This window comes from Podarcis vaucheri, assembly GCF_965113315.1.
Source record: "Podarcis vaucheri genome assembly, chromosome: 1".
Classification (NCBI taxonomy): Eukaryota; Metazoa; Chordata; class Lepidosauria; order Squamata; family Lacertidae; genus Podarcis; species Podarcis vaucheri.
In genome coordinates, this window is record NC_138759.1 from 84641075 (window position 1) to 84659621 (window position 18547).

General features: G+C 46.4%; 2 protein-coding genes across 7 annotated transcripts; one reads left to right on the forward strand and one right to left on the reverse strand.

Moving 5' to 3' along the window:
- Positions 1-2748: 2748 nt before the first annotated feature.
- On the reverse strand, positions 2749-10669 carry CLP1 (cleavage factor polyribonucleotide kinase subunit 1). Of its 4 annotated transcripts, none has more exons than XM_082211861.1 (4): positions 10537-10669; positions 7424-7500; positions 5125-5749; positions 2749-3853 (listed from the first exon to the last, which is right to left on the reverse strand). In XM_082211861.1, exons 3-4 carry the CDS (start codon positions 5728-5730, stop codon positions 3182-3184), a joined length of 1278 nt encoding a protein of 425 aa, XP_082067987.1. In that variant the 5' UTR covers positions 5731-5749; positions 7424-7500; positions 10537-10669; the 3' UTR covers positions 2749-3181. The 4 variants fall into 4 exon arrangements, with proteins under 4 accessions (XP_082067987.1, XP_082067986.1, XP_082067985.1 ...); XM_082211860.1 differs by having other exon boundaries at positions 7300-7500; XM_082211859.1 differs by lacking the exons at positions 7424-7500; positions 10537-10669 and adding an exon at positions 7160-7293.
- Positions 10605-18493, forward strand: YPEL4 (yippee like 4). 3 transcript variants are annotated; one of them, XM_082212965.1, is made up of 6 exons: positions 10605-10727; positions 11090-11126; positions 12624-12947; positions 13267-13310; positions 16598-16706; positions 17327-18493. In XM_082212965.1, exons 3-6 carry the CDS (start codon positions 12807-12809, stop codon positions 17414-17416), a joined length of 384 nt encoding a protein of 127 aa, XP_082069091.1. In that variant the 5' UTR covers positions 10605-10727; positions 11090-11126; positions 12624-12806; the 3' UTR covers positions 17417-18493. The 3 variants fall into 3 exon arrangements, with proteins under 3 accessions (XP_082069091.1, XP_082069092.1, XP_082069093.1); XM_082212966.1 differs by lacking the exon at positions 10605-10727 and adding an exon at positions 10752-10959; XM_082212967.1 differs by lacking the exons at positions 10605-10727; positions 11090-11126 and adding an exon at positions 11191-11785.
- Positions 18494-18547: the final 54 nt, after the last annotated feature.

Here is an 18547-nt window from a genome sequence, read left to right on the forward strand (position 1 = left end):
CTGCAGCATTAAACACACTTCTACTTTTGACAAAAGGACTCATTGCACAAGACAAGTTTGGACTCTTAAACATAAACATTTCACAGTCAGCATGTGTGAAAACAAATTTGCATGTCATCTCGTGTTCCTACCTTAATATTTATACAGTTCTGTATCTGAAGTATGCTGACACTGATCAAAGTTTCTGTTGTATTTAATATTAGCCTGAAAATGTATTATTTGATCTGTACTTTAATTAAGACCATATTTCATCTACACCTTGTGAAGCAATCTCTCCATCTAGCTGTGAGAGATGTGATTTTTTTTAAAAAATGCAATTCTTGTATCCTGTACAGTATTCTATTTTCAGAATAAAACTTACTGTATTTGGAAACATGGAATGCAGAAAGTCAAGAGAGCAGTTGTCTAAAAGGTGATGAAAGAGGGATGGTGAGTACAGTGTCACACATCCCTAGGATTTGGAACCTGAGGGCAATACTTGAGATTGATGACAAATAAACACCATGGGATTGCAGGTTTAATGAAATGACAAAAGACCATAAGTTGTGGAGAAAACAGAGAAGCAAGATATGTTGCGGTAACAAGGATTGAAAGCATATCTACAGTACTGCATAGACTTAAAATAGTTTAAACAGCCATTCATTCCTTCTTCCCAAGGAATGATAATTTTGTGCAGAAAGGCTATAGAAGTTTCCAGCACATTTGCTAAATGGTAGTTTACAGACATGACTGTTAAACATAGAAGTTTGTGCTTTAGATGCATTCAGTGTTTTTTTCCCCTGGGAGTACTCAAGAGTACGCAGTACCTTTCCCCCCAAATGTTAAAAGTGTGGCACTTACTGTAACAACTTCATGGTGAGTACCGGCACCTTTTTTCTATTAAAAAACAAGACTTCAACAGAGTATGTTCCAGAAGGAAGCACCAAGATATACTGTATAGACATTTACAGTGGTTTTTTTGAGATATGCAGGCATCGTATCAGTGTGTGACACTGAATATTTTTAGGGGGCACTGAATACTTTGAACCTACAATTTTGGTTTGGCTGAATTAGCATCTGCTACAAAGCAGGGTGGGAAATGTCACATAAAACTGCTCCATAGCACATAGTTTGTAGATAAATAGGGCTACAGTAAGATAACATTACTAAAATAAATAAGCTTTTGTATTCATGATCATATGATCCCTTGATCACTTTCCTCTGTGGTGTAATACTTCACAAGAACTAAGATGTCCAGACACAAGCCAGGCAATTTAAGTAGTAGTGGTTGGAACAGACTAAACTGAAATGATTTAGTTCCAGTTTATTAAATTACAGCTAGCGTCTACAGTTTTTTCCACCTAACAGTGACGGGCTGAGCACTACAACATGGGGGAGGGGAGTACCCTGCAGGGGACAGAAGTGTTGTCTTCTTCCCCTTACTCACCAGGATATTTATCTTCACTATCTGCTCTCGATTTGCAGACTTTAAGCAGCAGGATTTCATCCTGCCTGCTGTTTGCCAGCTTTGGAAGGGGTCACAGAAGCTCGAACAACTGTGTTTATGAAAATTCTCTGACATTACAGTGGTACCTCTGGTTAAGTACTTAATTCGTTCCAGAGGTCCGTTCTTAACCTGAAACTATTCTTAACCTGAAGCACCACTTTAGCTAATGGGGCCTCCCGCTGCCGCCGCGCGATTTCTGTTCTCATCCTGAAGCAAAGTTCTTAACCCGAGGTACTATTTCTGAGTTAGCGGAGTCTGTAACCTGAAGCATACGTAACCTGAAGCATATGTAACCCAAGCTACCACTGTACTTTTTTGAGTATTCAAGTTTTATTTAAATTGGGGTCACTTGTAGATCATTGGATCACTTTTTAAATACAAACTTTTAGCCTGAAACAGTAACCTGATTTTGGAGGTATGGGGAGAACCGTTCTATTCTAAGTCAGGTTTAGTTGAGACTTTCTAGTATTGCTTCACATTCTGGGAAACAGTACAATCCTAATCAAGTCTACTCAGAATTGTGTTTAAGTCACTTCCATGAGTAAAGTAACTAATAAATATTAATATACTAATGATGATATCTGATTTAATTCAATGGAGCTTAAAACTGAAGCCCAAATTTGGTAGTTTTCGGTGCAAAGCTCTAGCACAGGGTGATAAAATGGCCCTCAACATTTGACCCCCCCCCCTGCAACAGCCATTGCACACAGGGAAAGCTGGGCTTGGGGAAGGAGGTGTGAGGGCTCTGGCAGGGTCCTAGAGTCCTCCCACCTCCTTCCGAAAGCCTAGTTAGTGCTTTCCCAGCTTTCAAACAGAGGTGGGTGGTTCTAAGATGCTGCCAGAGGCAGCTTTGGGAAAGCAGCATGAAGCTGAGGGGGGGGCGGGGGGGCACATGTCACAAGTACTCTTGTAGCCCACTTGGTATGAAAAGTTGGACCACCCTGATCTAGCGTATCAGAATGGATTTTCATACTATGTTTCCATTCATAAGCCTAAGTCATGTGCCTAATTGCAAGCTTCCTATATGAAAATGGCTAGTGGTATTTGTAAGCCATGTTCTTTGAAGTCAAAATTGCCACTGCTTTCTTATGCACATTTTTATGTATGTCTTTTTGCCCGATGGAATATTTCTTCTCATCCCTGTATGCTTATTACCCAAACAGTCCCACTTTGTCCTGCCTTACCCTGTATCTATATGTACATGTTTTTTAATGCTGAAATAAGGTTTTAGTTACATGTAGAGAGAAACACAAACATGAAACTATCAATATTTTGGAATTTATTAAAGTTAAAAATATCTATATATAAAGTTTTTTTTTTTTTAAAAATGCCCTCTTTACACTATTGTCACTTTCAGATAAGACCAGTTTAAATGAATGACACCTCAAAGGAGACCAATTAACTAGCTAGCAGACAACACTTTTGTCCGTTATAGTGGTTCAATAAGTCAAACCCGTGAATTTTCTAAGCTTCATCTTCTACCATTCTACTCAGGGATTCATTCCAACAATGAAGAGAAAACAGAAAGGACTATTTCAAATTGTTCAAACTATGTTCATCCCTTATTGTGACTGCTTTCTCTCTCTTGCCTGGTCTGTGTGAGATGCTGTTCCATCCAGGGTGGTAATGGGTTTGTTTGTGAGGGAGGTAGCAGTTGCCTGGTGCAGTCTTATCATTTTCTTGCAAAGGCCGGTACTACTTAAGATCCATGAAACGAATGTCCATGATGAGCAGAAAGTTCTTGGGCAACGGGCGAGGTGCTGGTGAAAGCACGGTGAAGACCTGGCGTTCAAGGTCAACTCCGGTGACTACAATGAAACCAGCCACACTTGTTTCAGAGATGTTCTCATCAGTGCCATCAGCAGTACTAACACTTAACAGATGGTGTACCATGTCACGCCCAGGTGTAACGGGTACCAGTTTGAGTTGGTTGTCTTCCTGCGACATGCCCAGAGGCAGGCAGGAATCAGGGATAGTGGGAGCACCCACTTTGTATATCTTGACATCGGAGAACTTCACATCAAAGGCATGTGGGTAGAAGCTTCCTCGGAAACCATAGAAATATTCGCGTATGCGGTCATCACGAAACTCCCGCCGGAAGTCTTTGGAGCGCTCGACCACTCCTCCTGACTTAGGGAGCAGCACTGTCCGAACAAAATGAGGCAAGTCCCGCTTCAGTTCATTGTAGAGGCGCTCCTGGTCCAGAACTACTACAACATCAACTTCAAAGGCAGAGGCAGCATGTACAAGTGCCTGGTACCCAGATCCCTTCACCCAGCCACAGGTATTGATGACACAGCCACTGACCGAAGCCCGGCGGTTCACCTCACAGCGCTGGTTAAATACATCGGCCAAGCGGGATGTAATCTGCAGAAAAAGATGAAGCAGCAGCATTAACCAACAGGAAACCACACAAATCTCATGGGTGAAAGTCTTGTGAAATGAAGATAGCTGGCCTCTTTTAGAAGCTTCCGTCCTTGGAAATCTCCAGATTGTTTACTAATACTGAAGTTTTAGCTTAGTCACACCCCACCCTGCTTTTCAAAAGTGAATCTGTATTACTTTTCTATAAACATATGAAGCTGCTTATTCTGAGCCAGACCATTTATACAATTAGCCCATAATTGTCTACTCTGACTAGCAGCAGTTCTGCACGGCCTCAATAACTTTCCCAAGCCTGTGACCTGAGAGCCTTTTAACTGTAGATGCCAGAGAAATAAGTTGGAAACTTAAGAGGCATAGCATACCTTCCCCAACCTGCTGCCCTCCAGATATTGGATTTTGATGGGAATTAAGCTGAAATAAGCTCCATGACCAATTCACTGTGTTTGCAAAAGACTAAAGCCTGCTGTTTTAAAGAAAAGTTTCCAGATCAAACTAGCAGCATCATATGTTTATTCAGCGCAGATGTTGTCTTCATTAATGTTTTCTTCAATAATGAAATCATCAGAGTGGTTTTTAAATATTTGCCTTCATCAGAGACACATCAAGTCAAACATATTAACAAGATCCTTCCTAAACTGTCCTGCCTTACACAATTTACTTCTTAAACCAGTAAAACCAGCATGTCTTGTGTTAATGTCTTTGTGTAAAGGATAACGATCTGGAGTTTCATTGGTGTGGTTTTTAAGGATTTGCCTTAATCAGAGACAGGTCTGTTATCCAAGTCAAATATATTAACAAGACTCTCCCTAAACTTGTCTTATACAATTTACTCCTTAGATAAGTAAAACCAGCATATTTTAGTTTATTGCCTTGTATAAAAGATAAGGATCTGAAGAGTTATCGACCATTAACAGCCTAGTCCTATGAAGAGTTGCAGGTGCCTATGCCTGTTCAAATAAAATGGCTTAGGCAGCCCTACATCTACATTGGTCTCCAAATTAATGACAATTGGAATATAACAGCATGCTGAAGCAGATTAACAGGGTTCATGATAATAATTTATTGACTAGCCATCTCTTGTTTGTCCTCCAGCATAACATAGTCAAAGGTGAAAATGGAAATTCAATTTCTAACTATCATCCCTATTCTCAGTTTGATAAGGATATAGAAACCCTAGCCCAGCCCAGTTCCATGAGGCTAGGATGCATGCAAAGGATCACCATATCGCATACTATTTCAAATATGCTGCTTACCTTGTTATAGAGTTTGATGTTAGTGCCAGGTGTGGTGGACCCAAAGTGATAGACCAGAGGGGCCTGAACCGAGAAGCCTTCTTCAACATCTGCAGGTCGCTCAATATAGAGTGCCCCCATGGTGCCTGGGATAGAGATTGAGCCCTGCCCTACATCCAGCTCCACAAAAGTGGGCCGGCGCCCTAGGCGCACAGCATAATTCAGCAGCAGACGGCAGACTGTTGACTTTCCTACATCCGTGGGGCCCACCACCATGACACGAGGTCCCCGTTCATCCTCACGCTCAGCCTGCCACCGCATCTGTTCCAGGGCTGTATGGGTGTTGAGGTACAGCAGCATGGGAGTGTCCTTGGAGACGTAGGCCACTTCAGTCCGACCGGTTAGCTGTACTGAACAGCCATGCCAGGTGAAGACAGCCACTTTGGCACCAGCATCAAAGGTGAATTTCTTGTTGCGTGTGAGTTCCGTTCCAAAGACCTCAGCCATGCCTGTCAGAAGCTCTAGTTGGACCATTTGTGAAGCTTCAACCTCAAAGCGGAGCTCAGTCTCCCTCTCCAACTCAAACTTGGCCACTAGTTTCTTTTCATCTCCAGCTTCCTCTGCCATCTTGTTTCCTTTGCAACTGCTATGGATACAAAATACACACACACAAAAATTAATTAAACCAACTCATGTTTTAAAAATGAAACATCTACTCTTGTTAGAAAGCTTGCAAAAGTACTGAGGTATCTTTCCTCTCCTGGTGTCCCATCTTACATAACATGTTAAGTTGGACAAAAATGCCCCCTATTATATATGCATTTTTCACAGGGTGGACACCTTGCTTTCCTGTTTATTCTCTAACCTAAATGTTTCTGGTTAGGCAGGAAGTTTCCCCAGGTGGTCCAGGGAGTCTGAGGGTTTGCCGTTGCTGGGGGACTGCTTATTATCACTGGCCTAAACGATCTGGATGGGCTTGTTAAACTATACATTGAACTGTAAAGATCACAGAATTGTAAAGATCACACTCAAATCTCAGCTTAATCAGCCAAGATATGCACAACTTTCAGACACCTGCACACATCCCCTGTGCACCATGCTTTGTGTGAATGAACAAACAAGCCAAGAAGCTGCAGTTAGCCACAGCTTCCCTTCACATACAGACCAGGAACAACAGTGAATTGCTTCCAAATGATCCAGGATCTGGAAGCCAACTTTAAACCATAGCTTTATATTCTGGCTTTAGAAGCCATTGGCAGCAACGATTAACCATAGCTTTATGAGCTGTTTTGCCAAATGAGCTGCCTGAAAATGCTTGAGGCTTCTGCACATCTCAGTTTGAACTGAGATATGATTGTCCAAACACAGTACAGCACAAATTTCATCCATCCCTCTTCCTTTGCTTGTGGTACACATTGTAAGCTGGATGATGTGCCTCTATAGGTGGCTGCATGGGCTGCCTATGAAGATATGCCTGGTGGCTCCATGTGAAGACAGCTAAGGCTCCGTTTTACTTAGGTCCCTAATCAGCAACCAGTTTCACTGGAGGATCCTTCTGAAGAGAGGGTGGAAGGGAGCAGGCCAGTGCTCCCACACCACAGCAGAGTCTCAGCAAGACTTCTAGCGGCAACCTTTCCCCCACATGCTTAACTACTGAATTGGCATTGTACGGAGGGGGGAGAAGATCGATCCTCCGGTTGAAAGTTGCTGATCTGTCATTTTGATCCATCTGGAACAGTTTCGTTTCCGTAAAAGCGAAACCGTTCTAGATTTAACCAGCAGCCAAAGATTAGGATCTATCCATATGTCGTTGACACAGGGCGACACACTGCTTCCCCATTGGGGTTTCAACCCCCTCCCTGTTTCGAGTGTTGACAACCGCGCAGCTATCGCCGCGTTTCAGTGCCTGCCCGGCAGCCCAGAGGGGAAGGGGCCTAAGGCGAGGCGACCGGCAAGACTCTTCCCGAAGAGGCAGTTGCGCTCCTGCCTTCGCGAAGGCTGCACGTCTCCATGGAAACCGACCCGAGGCCTTGAGGAGCTGAGGAAAGTCACCCACCTACTGAATCCACAGGGATCCAACCACACGAGTCCCGGATCGGGCCAGGCAACGGAAGTGTCGGTTGTCCTGGAAGTGACGGCCGCAGCGATTGTGTGGTGTACGCATGCCCCAGAGCCGCCTCCGCCTCCTTCAATTACCTGACGGGGAAGCGGTTGGTGTTCGCGTGGCCCGCTGGGAAATGTAGTTTCTGACCTCCATTTTTAACCCTTTGTTGTTCAGCTGCTAAATACAAACAAACAGCCGCGGAAGCACGTTTTCTACCCTGTAGTGTAGGGTTATTTCCTTCTCACCACCTCAGATCAAAAACACGCATCTGGAAAATTTCACTCTCCGTGGTTCTGAAGAGAGAGAGAGAGAGAGAGAGAGAGAGAGATTAAACCCATGCAGCCACGAATAATTTCTGCTTCTCATCTTCTGACAGAAAAAGACATATCATGGTCTTTGATTATTTGCTTACAAATTCAGGAAAGACTCCTGCTATGCCAAATATCCACCCAAAGAAAAACAAGGCAGCACACTAAAGATTTATTGTGGAATAAACTTCATTGGGCCAGAGACTATAAAAGCTTATGCCACAAAAGGTCTCATGAAATTTAGGTTTCCCCCGGATTCTCTTTTACTATTTGTTTACTTAGAAAAATACACAATGTTGGGCATCAGAGCCAGTACTAAGTCTTCCCAAAATAGTCTGTTTTGTTTTAAGGGTTCAGCTGATGAACTTCCAGGTTCTTACTACTCAGACAGATTGTACCTGCTGCTTGCTACTCTGCACTGAGTCAGTTGTGTAACTGCCCACCCCTGTAAATCTCCAGTCATACCATTACAAAGTTCTCCTTCCCTCCAGCATTGTTCAGTAGCTAAATGTGCTTTACTGGGTTGAGCAGCAGCTTAGAGGCAATGAAGTTGCAAAGAGGAATCCTATACATGTTTATACAGAAGTCCCATTGATTTCAATGGAGCCTACTCAAGGCAAGTGGCTATTGGATTACTGCCTTAGTTTGCCTTGCTGCCCTGAACAGGTCCACCCAACAGGATATTTTATGCTTTTTCCATTTGCATCCTTTAAAATGTCAGTTAGGGGAAATGTTCATAATATTTTATTATCAAACCACAACTATGTTACATAGCTTTTTTTTTGGGGGGGGGGTGTCATGTCGCTCCATTCTTCAGTTGCAGCTATGGAAGGTACTCTTCTCACTCCACCTAGTTACTAACTGAAGCAGAAACAACAGCAAGTGTAGGTGGGGGCCTTTTCGGAAGTGGTCCCCAGACTGTGGAACTTTCTCCTATTGCAGCTCTTCAGCTGCCAACCTGCAAACCTTTCAGTGGGTTTAAAAAGCCCATTTATTTCAGAATTGCCCTCTCCTAAATAAAGCCTTCATTGTTAGTGGGGGGGGGCAGAGGCAGGGGGGAACTACCCATTTTAAAATAGTTCTTCACATTTGCAGGAAATTTACATTGCTGTTTTGTTTCAACTGGTCTACCTTTTCAAGTATTTGCTAACACTGCTGCTGTTGCTGGGTTTTTGGATTGCTGTATGTATTGTGTTTTTATGACATTGTGAACCACCTTGAATGGGCTGTGCCAAAAAAAGTGGCAAAGGGCCTATAAATAGTATTATAAATAAAAGGGACCCTAGGTGTCTGGATGTAGGCTAAGTTTGAAGGAGATCAAAGAGGCAGCAGAAGGTAGGGAGAAAAAAGATTACGGTAAGCGAAAATGAGAAAGGAAACGACGTATAAGTCAATATAATCAATTCCTTTGGTACAGCCCATATTCATCTTCAGCAAGAACAGAGTCATCTTCAGAACGCTATTACCATGACAGAGATCTTGGATCCTTTTTATTTGAAGGACATAACAAGATACAGCTTCCAGGTGCTTCTGGACCAAACATGATTGGATCAAGTCTGTTGAAGTCAGTAGCAAAACCAAGAATGATGTTCTGAGCATCAGACCACTGAATCTGATTTAACTGCAAACATCACTGTTAATCAAAAAAAGACTTTTCTCCCCTGTTTTGTGGTTTGTTAAAGGTGGCCTATTAACCACAGAAGACCAAACAGTTTTTATACTACTATTTGAGTGTCAAAATGAGAAGGAAAGAATGAGATGTCTGCAACTTACAAAAATGACATAGTACTTTGGTGGAAACTGAAGTACAAAGGATCAGGGAGTGCTGTAATTCTAGAACAGCAAGAACAGCCTGTTAAGTTTGTTTTATTAGGGCCCTACTTGCATGACTTTCATTCAGCTTGCGGCAACTTAGGTTTTGATCCATCAATCGGGGCTTTTAGCACCGGAAGCAATTGCAGCTCCTCAAGGCAAACATAAATACACAAAATAGTTTAGCATGCAACTTTCCTAAGGGAGATGAACTGGGTGACTGTGGAAGTCCTTAAAACAAACATTGATGTTTTCAAAACCTGTACTCGGAGACAGCATCTGCTTGCTGAAGAATTCAAGAATTCAAAAGCTTGCACATTTTTAAGCCGACAGAAGCTGATCTATCATATCAGATAGGTGTGCCTCCAACTTGTACCTTCAGCCTGCCTGGTGTATGCTTCCACGGAAGAAGGCTAGTGTTTCTTAGTCTCTATAGCACCAGCAGGACGTGTTTGGTCTTCCTGCTGCTGCTTAGTAACAGACTAAATGGATGCTACTCCTCGTCGACAGAAATGGACGCCCAAACTCCTCTTGGAGTTAATGGCCCCACATTGATCCCAAGGCCAAATTCGTCTGGCAACCACGTTGCGGGGAGGGGGAGGGAATGATGAGGTTGTCGACCTATTCGTTAGGGGATGCCAACTGGGGTGCGGGGTAGCGAAGAGAAAGTCCAAGCAATGACAGAGCCTGTCAAGGTTGAAGAGCGTTGAGAGATCTGGGCCTTTGCGTTTCGGGGTGTCGCCAGATCCTGGAAGCCCTAAAGTGAGTGGCTAGATGTTTTGGGGGCTGGGGTGATGGTGGAGAAGTGCACCGGAGAATGATATTGCAGATTTGCAGCCCGTGACCCTGAGCTGCGTCTCTCGCCTCTCTCCCTGCGTCAGAGTTTGCCACGGGCGCGCAACGTGGGATTTATCACCTGCGCGTCCTTCTCCCTCCCCACCGCCATCCTTGTCGCCGGAGCCACCCCAGCAGCGCCCCCGCTTGCCCGGCTCCCTGGTCGCCAGCTGCCCGTTCCGCCGATCTCTCCACCCCAGCGTGCCCATTGCGCCTTGCATCCCTGCTGCGGTGGTGCCGGTGGCCCCTGCTTATCCCCTCCCTCTCTGATCCGTGTCTCCGGCCCCTCTCTGACGTAGCAGCAGGCTGAGAGCGGGGAGGAGGGGGGGGAAGGAAGAGAGTCGAGGAGGAGGGAGGGAGGGATGGATGACTCACAATGTTATGATGCGGTTCCACAACACACAGCCACATTCGTCTACCGACGAAGCACAAAAGCAGCCCTTCGGCGGCCCTGAAGCTGCGCTCGCCTGGACGCGACCCCTCGCCGCTCGGCAGCAGGAGCAGGAGCAGACACGGACAGGCAGCTCCCCGCCGCCGCGCACACGCGCCCGGGCGCAGGCTTCAAGGTGAGCAGCGCGGAGGGCAAAGGCGGCGGAGGCGGAGGCGCAGCCGCTGCAGCTGAAACTTTGCCTCCCTCGCTCGCGGGGCTCTTGGGGAGTTGCACGTTTCGCCTCCACCTCCGGGCCGCGCCGAGAGAGCCCGATCCCCGCTCCCCGCTCCTCCCCCCTCCGGTCAAGTCCCTCTGGGAACTTCGCGACGCCAAATCCGCCTTTATTTTCCTTCCGCGCAGGCAGCCACGTGAGTCAGACTCTGCGGGGATTAACGCCTCGAGTCCCCCCCCCCCCGCACGCCCCTGACACCTGGGCTCCTCCCACTTCACTTCTTTTTCTTACCCCTGATTTCTCCCTCCTTCCCCCCGCCCTTCTAGGAGAGACGAAGTGGACGGGTGAAGTGCGAAAAGCAAGGTAAGAAAGCAGCGCGCAGGGCTTTCTGCTGGGACGCTTCTCGCGCGGCATTGCTCTGGACCCGGGCTGCTTTTTGGGGGGTACTGGAGTTGCGCGCGGCGTTGCTGCTGCTGCTGCAGGACGGATTGGGAAGCGCTAATGGCCCGTGCCCGCACGGTGGATGAATGCTGCTGGGGCTTCCGAAAGTCAGCTTTTTGCGGCGGGTTGTAATGCCGCTTTGCTGCCGACAGGGGGAGCGCCCGCGCGCTCGAGAGTCGCTGTCAGAACGGGGGCGGACGGGAGGAGGCTTTGAATGAACACGCATGGAAATGACGTCGAGGCCCCGGTAGAGGGCCCTCTTGCAGCCACCATAAAAGGCCCGTGACAAGGGTGGGTCGGAAAAGGGAATATTATCCGAGGCTGCTGCTCGTGGCAAGGGTCGTTTAGTGCAAGGGGGCAGCGGGGTACATCACCAGAGGGTTGGGTTTAGGCAATGCAACGTTGCTGACCTCTTTTCTCAAAGGTTGCTCAGAGGCCTTAGGGGACTCTGCATATTTCAGAATGTTTTCCAACGTTGCCAGAGTCATTGGTTATGTGACATGCTGTGTAATAGCAAGATCTACAATTGGAAGGCTGTAGCTCAGAGGGAGGACAGCTGCTTTGCATGCAGAAGGCGCCAGGTAAAATCTCTGCGTAGGTCTAAGACGGCCCCCTTCCTGAAGCCCTGTCCCCAGTTAGCATAGGCAACATTGAGCTGGAAGGGTCAGTGGCCTGACTCGCTATAAGGCAGCGTTGTGTGTTCATATGAATAAGAGCAAAAGCAGAAAAGCTGTTTCTTAATCAGATGGGCCTTACAGATCATGGGTGTTGCGAAACCCAAGACTCTGATTCTGTGCAGGCTTAACTGGGAGCAAATCATACCATACTCAGTGGGATTTATTTCTGAGTAAACATACGTAGGCTTGAGCTGCATGGATACAATTATGCTTAAAGCAAAAGCATAATGAAACCCTGGCCTTAACCTACAATTAGCTGACCAGGTTACGAAAGTTGTGAGGATAAGCTGAACATGTTGTTCAAGGCACCTGAGTTGTGGGCCTGTTTGTGTAAACAATGAGAACAATAGGCTGAACCAGGGATTTGAATCGTGCAGACCCCAAACCGCTTAGCACAAATTACTAAGGTCCTCTCTCTCTCCAAGTTCCCTCCTGAACTTGGTAAAAACCAGGCTGGTTTCCTCCCCCCCACACCTCGTTTTCATTGCCTTTTTATAGAGGTGGGTGGAGGATTTTAATTACCGAACTGTCTGAATGTGGAGCAAGGGCCCAGTGGTAATTATTCCAGACGGATGAATCCACTGAGCTTTCTATCTGCTCAAATACACATTCCATGCTGTGTAGTGCAGGACATGCCATAACTTCCACCTCCAGAAGAGGCCCAGATCACCTCCTCCTGGGTCTGACACACACAGTAGGCTTCTCCCAGGGCTGATAATTGCTTGCCCTTGTCTCTCCGCAGGTGACTCCGCTTTCGGTCTGGTTCTCATCTGGGGGGGCCCTGGCAGTGCAGCCCCCCCAAACTTCACTTTTCTGAAACACGGCTCTAGCCAACCTGCTTCGCTGTTTCACTTGCGACCGCCTGTGCGGGGGCTGCACAGCGCCGGCTCCCCCCCCTCGACAGGGCATTGCTCTCCAGCCTGTCATGCCCAGCTGTGAGCCAGCGCCACCCGCCGCCTGCCTCCCTACCAAGACCTTTCGCAGTTACCTGCCCCGGTGCCATCGAACGTACAGCTGTGTTCACTGCCGGGCACATCTGGCCAAGCACGATGAGCTCATCTCCAAGGTATGTGCATCTCTGGGACATGGCAGCAAGTTTAGCTACACTGCTGTTATTTATCTGTGGTCTTCCTGGATCTCTGGCATTGTGTGACCCCCCCAAAGCAGTGCCACCCCAGGGCCCGACTAGGACACTTTCTAAAAGATGGCACCCTACTGGTGGGATACCTTGCTAGCAATACCTATCAGTCTGTCCAGGAACAGACCTGATCTTTCTCGTATCTGGGGATTTTTGCCTTGAAGCAAAGCATTTGGGTTTGTGGGGGGAGTGGGTCAAAGAGCCTTTCAAGGGAGAGGGTCGTAACTCCTATACTTTATTTCCACAGTCTTTCCAGGGAAGTCATGGTCGCGCCTATCTTTTCAATTCTGTGTGAGTCTCCTACTGCAATTGGTTTTATTTGGTGTGGGTGGGGATGCGGGGGAGATTGGAAGAAGCAGAGCAGAGGCAGAGGGAGAGAGGTGGTTTCGTTTCACACCGGAAGAATGTAGAGCACTGCTACATCTCATCCGTTCCATTAGAAGGAGGGAAATCTAGAGTGATGCTGCCAGGGTGGGGTGGGTTAGGGTTACATTTAAGTATTTCCAGGGGGAAGTCTTATATATGATGGCATTGATCCATCATATCTCACTCAGCATTCCATACTATGTAGACATTCTGATAATCTGAGCTTGACATACTGAGCTCTGGAACTCAAGAGGAACAAAGCAACATTACCTCTGAATATGTGCCCCTCAGCCTCCATTACCTGGGGCTTGCGATAAGGGCATCAGCCAGCAAGGATGACTTCTAGCTAGCATTACACCTGAGCCATTCTCTTTTTAGAAATGAAGCACATCTAATAGAAATTAAATAGTGCGTAATTTCTGTCTTATTGTAGTCTTTGTTCCCAAAGTCTCACGGTCAATCCTTAATTCAGCGCTGGATTCCTCCATACACCATCCTGCTGAACTTAACGGTAGCACCACCAGACCTTGCACTGGAACTCCTCACATCTTGCTTTGTGTCCTTGCGGCTCTCTCTCTCTCTCTCTCTCGGGTGCTGGCTCAACCATCCACAGGATGTGGCACTCTTGACCTTCAGGCATGATCTACCCTTGATTCTGAATTGCTGGCAATGAGAACTCTCTTCCCTCTGATCTAACCATCAATCAGAATCTCTACAAAGTGTTTCTTATTTATGTTGTTTCCTTCAAGATGAACCCTTCGTTCCTCTGCTCTTTTGACGACTCTTGCTGAATGCATCTGCAAAGCCAATGTATGAGTAATCTCCTGCCTCACTACATAGAGATGTGCCAGAGGATTGCTGGTCATCCATCAGACTTCACTAATATATGCAAAATATAGCTCATAGTGCAGAAGGCTCTCTCTAGGTGCCTCCCTGTGTGCCATGGTTTTGACAGTGAAGAAAAGCACATAGGTTTTCCTTCTCTTCATTTCTAATTGGCCTTTGGCAGGGAGAAGGCCTAGTTCCAGGGCAGACCGACTGAGTCATACAGATCTAGCATTCATCTATCATACTTGTTGAACCTAGCCAAGCAAACTGTTGTTTTGGAGTGGCAAATTTTTTCTGCCTGAGAAGTAGATGCTCTTTTCTCAGTGGTAGGAACCTGTGGGATTTGCAAAAGCAAGAACCTGCTGGGCCAGTTCTGCGGGGAATGGCAAATAGGATGTCTTTTACAGTTTGTGGAAAGTTCCTATTGATAGTTTCATATTGGTGAATTGACCATCGTCTGACAGCTGGCGCATTTCATAAGCGAGTGATGATTCGGTGGCTCTGTTTTCCGGTAGCATTCTGGTTTTGCCCTTACTTGGGCAAACGTGAATGGAACAGTTCATCTAAACAAATGTTATAGAATAGCTTTTATTCCAGCTGTGAAACTGGGTTTATCGCCCTTTTGGATGTCAGCTCAAAAAAGAGACAAGGAACGCGGTTATGGTGCCTTACACCTCACTGGAGAGTTAGTCTGAAGTAATTGATGGGAGACCAAATCTTTGTGTAAGGGTAAGATCTGAATTTCTTTCCCTCTGCCCCAGAGCCCCCTAATTCCACATCTTAGAAGAATTTAACTTTTCTTTCAATGTAGATTGGTTTGAAATCATGAGGGGAAAGCCCTAGTCTTTTGATGGTCCTTGGCTCCAGTAACTCAAGTCTGGCTGCCTCCTGCTTCCACCAGGTTGATCTAGCATTGACTAGGATAAGAACATGACCTAAAGACATAAGAAGAGCCCTGCAGGATCAGGCCAGTGGCCCATCGAGTCCAGCATCCTGTTCTCACAGCGGCCAACCAAATGCCTTTGGGAAGCCTGCAAGCAGGACATGAGGATTCTCTATATAGTAAGAGATTCTTATGACAAGCTGAAGAACCTTATATTTAGGAGATGATATTTGTACTTTCCAGGGCAAATGAAAGTGACACTTCCTGAGTTATTCCAGGTTCCTCATTGTTTCTAGGCACCTAGTTTAGCAGGGGAGCCTGTTGTTTCATTTCTTTTCCCCTGCTGCTGGATTGGAGAGCATATTTTTAAACATTAAACCTTTGGCACTTCCTATGGCTCTCAAGTTGTCGTAGGCCGAACACTCCACGTTTCAGCTGACAGAACAGCAAGCTTTTAAGACAAACTCCTAAGACAATTGTTCAGCTGGCTGCGGTAGCCTCTGTGTTACAGCTAAGCATGTACCATCAAGCCTGTGACGAGGCAGAGATATCGTGCCTTGAGTAAAGATCAAACACATCTGTCAGAGCTTTCTCTTCCCAGGGACCAGTGTGGAATTGGAACGGTTCTTCCACTACAGTGTGAATGTGTCCCAGTCACACTGGGCATTTCTCCACATGGCCACAGGAGGCCGCTGTGGGATTGAATTCAGAACTCTTCTGTTGTTTTCAGTGCCCCATCTTGGTTCCTAGATGATAAATAGGCTGGCTTTTCTTTTCTTTTTCGAGACAAATGGTAAAGGCACGAGGAAGTGATTTATTTGTTTTATTTAAAAAGCTTATATCCTGCTCTTCTCACCAGGTGGATTAAAAAGTGGCTCACAATGTAAACTTATTAAAACCACATCAAATGTGATTATATTTTAAACTGCCATATAAAAACAGCAAATTTATACACTAGTATAAAAGAACTACATGTATGGGAACAGCATTAAACATATTATCAAGCTGAAAACACTCAGCCGAAATCCTTCTTAAACGGCTTAGGTTTCAGTCAAACGCCTGAATGTTGGGGTATGACTGTTGTTAAAAATATTTATTTTTAAAGCTTAGGAGATGTGACACTTCTGCATCCTAAGAAAATAGGTGCTTAATAGGTTTTTATCTGGAAACAGGAACTGCTGAGATGTGGTTTCTCATAACCAATTGTGTAAGTCATGTTTCAGTTGCTGAGAACTTTCCATGAACCAATCACATGAAAAAAGTAGTGGTGGGGCTTGAAATCCTTTCTTCTTCTTCTCCTCCTATTTTCTTCTCTCTCTCTCTCTCTCTCTCTCTCTGTGTGTGTGTGTGTGAGCAAATGCACAAGTGTTAGGACAAACATAATTCCTCACACCCTCTTTGCATAGCGTTTGTGGTAAACTCCCTGTGAGGTAGAACAGAGCAGGGTGGAACTCTGAGAAGGATAAAAAGAGATAGTGCCTTCTAATTTCTTTGACTGCAGGGTTAATGTGGGCTGTGGTCCGGCCGAACAACGCCTCTTGCTCACCGGCCTCCATTCAGTCGCTGACATTTTCTGCGAAAGCTGCAAGACAACACTGGGCTGGAAATATGTGAGTACTGAATACTGGTAGCTTACAGGTCTAGACAATAAATCCCCTTTCAAAACAGCAAGCAACCTTGTTGGAAAGAGTCAAAATGAGGCAGCCATGGAAAACCTGTCTCTGACTCTGCCCAGTTTGGGAGAAGGGTCAGGCTGACCCCCTGCCCTACATGTGGGCAACAAGGTCCTTGTCAAAGCCATTTTAATTAATTGATTTATTTGCTTATTACATTTATATACCACCTTTATCTTCCAAGGATCTTAAGGTGGTGTGCATGGTTCTCCTTTCCATGCCATCCTCACAACCACCCTGTGAGGTAGATTAGGTTAAGCGATGGTGACATGGCTTAGTGGGGATTTGAACCCTGCTCTCCCAGGTCCTGTCAAACCATTACACCACACTGGCTCTGAGAAACCATGGCACTTAGAAATGTCAGCCTCTAGCTGTCAGGCCACACTAGTGGAAACTCTTGATTCCTACTTCCCCTGTTGTAATTGTGGGTGGTTTTTTGTTCACACACCCCTTTTGTGTTTTGGGTGCTGCAGATTCTATGGAGTTTGTGTGTGTGTGTTTTTAGGCAGATGTCTGAAGCAAATGGGGTTAATTCTCCCAATCTCCTCATTTGCCAGGAACAAGCCTTCGAGACCAGCCAGAAGTACAAAGAAGGGAAGTACATTATTGAGATGTCACATATGGTGAAGGACAACGGCTGGGACTGAGGGGGACTCTGGGCGCACACCCTCCTGCGTAGCATGCCTTGCCCTTTCCCAACCCCACACCCACAGCTGGCATCCCGGCACAACCAACCCGCCCCACCCCCCACCCCTCCTGCATAGCATCACCCGTGGGAGTGGAGATACCAGGACCCTTCTCCCAAACATCTTGTACTTTCTAAGAATGCTGGATTCGCAGAGTGGAGGACCCCACCCCTGCCCTTACAGCAGAAGGGGAGGCTCAGAGGGTTCAGGGGACAGTGCTGGGGGTGTTGGATTGGATTCCACATGATCTATATGCTGCCCTCCCCACCTGCTGATAGCGCCTTTCGGGCGGAGCAAGCGGTGGCACCCGGAACCGCACGCAGGTTTTGCACTTTTGCAGTCCGTTGCATAAGACAGAAGCAGTCCTTCCTGGAACAGGACAGAAAGGGCTGTGGGCACAGGGCAAGCTCTTGAGGAGATGCCATGGCTTAGCGGCAAGTGTTGCATGAAGGAGGTTCTAGGTTCAATCTCTGGCATCTCCAGTTTTTTATTTTATTTTAAAAGAACCTCACAGAACGGCTAGAACAGGCCCTGGATAACTGCTGCCAATCAACGTTGACCAGGTTGAGCTAGAAGGGCCAAGAGGGTCTGAGTCAGGAAAAGGCAGCTTTTTATGCTCTTCTCCTTTCTTGGGAGAAATAAAAATTGCGTTTGACAGCCTACCAGTGTTGGGGAGAGGAAACCCCTCTCAAACAGGAAACAAAGGGATCCTAGAGGTAGGGGGCGGGCGGGTGGGGGGGAGAGCAGCCCCTCTCCACATGGAGCCATGGTAGTTCACAACCCCTTTCACCCCTCCCGTTCCCTGACACTGCCGTGGTGTTGCCCCCCATGTCTACTCTATGGAGTCTATTTCTTTTGTTTTGGGTCGCCGTGTGCTTGTGATCCTTGGGCACCATGGCTCTCCCACATCCCCCCACCCCACATGAAGACAGGATGGGGGGCAGGTGGGGGTAAAGCCTCAGCACTGTCACCAGCGCAGGAATTTTTTTTGTATAATAAAGGTGTTTTATATTTAAAAAACAAACAAAATCAAAAAGAGCCATGCTACTAATGGCTTCTCTTTTCCTGCTTCCTTGCGCAGCTGCAGCCCAA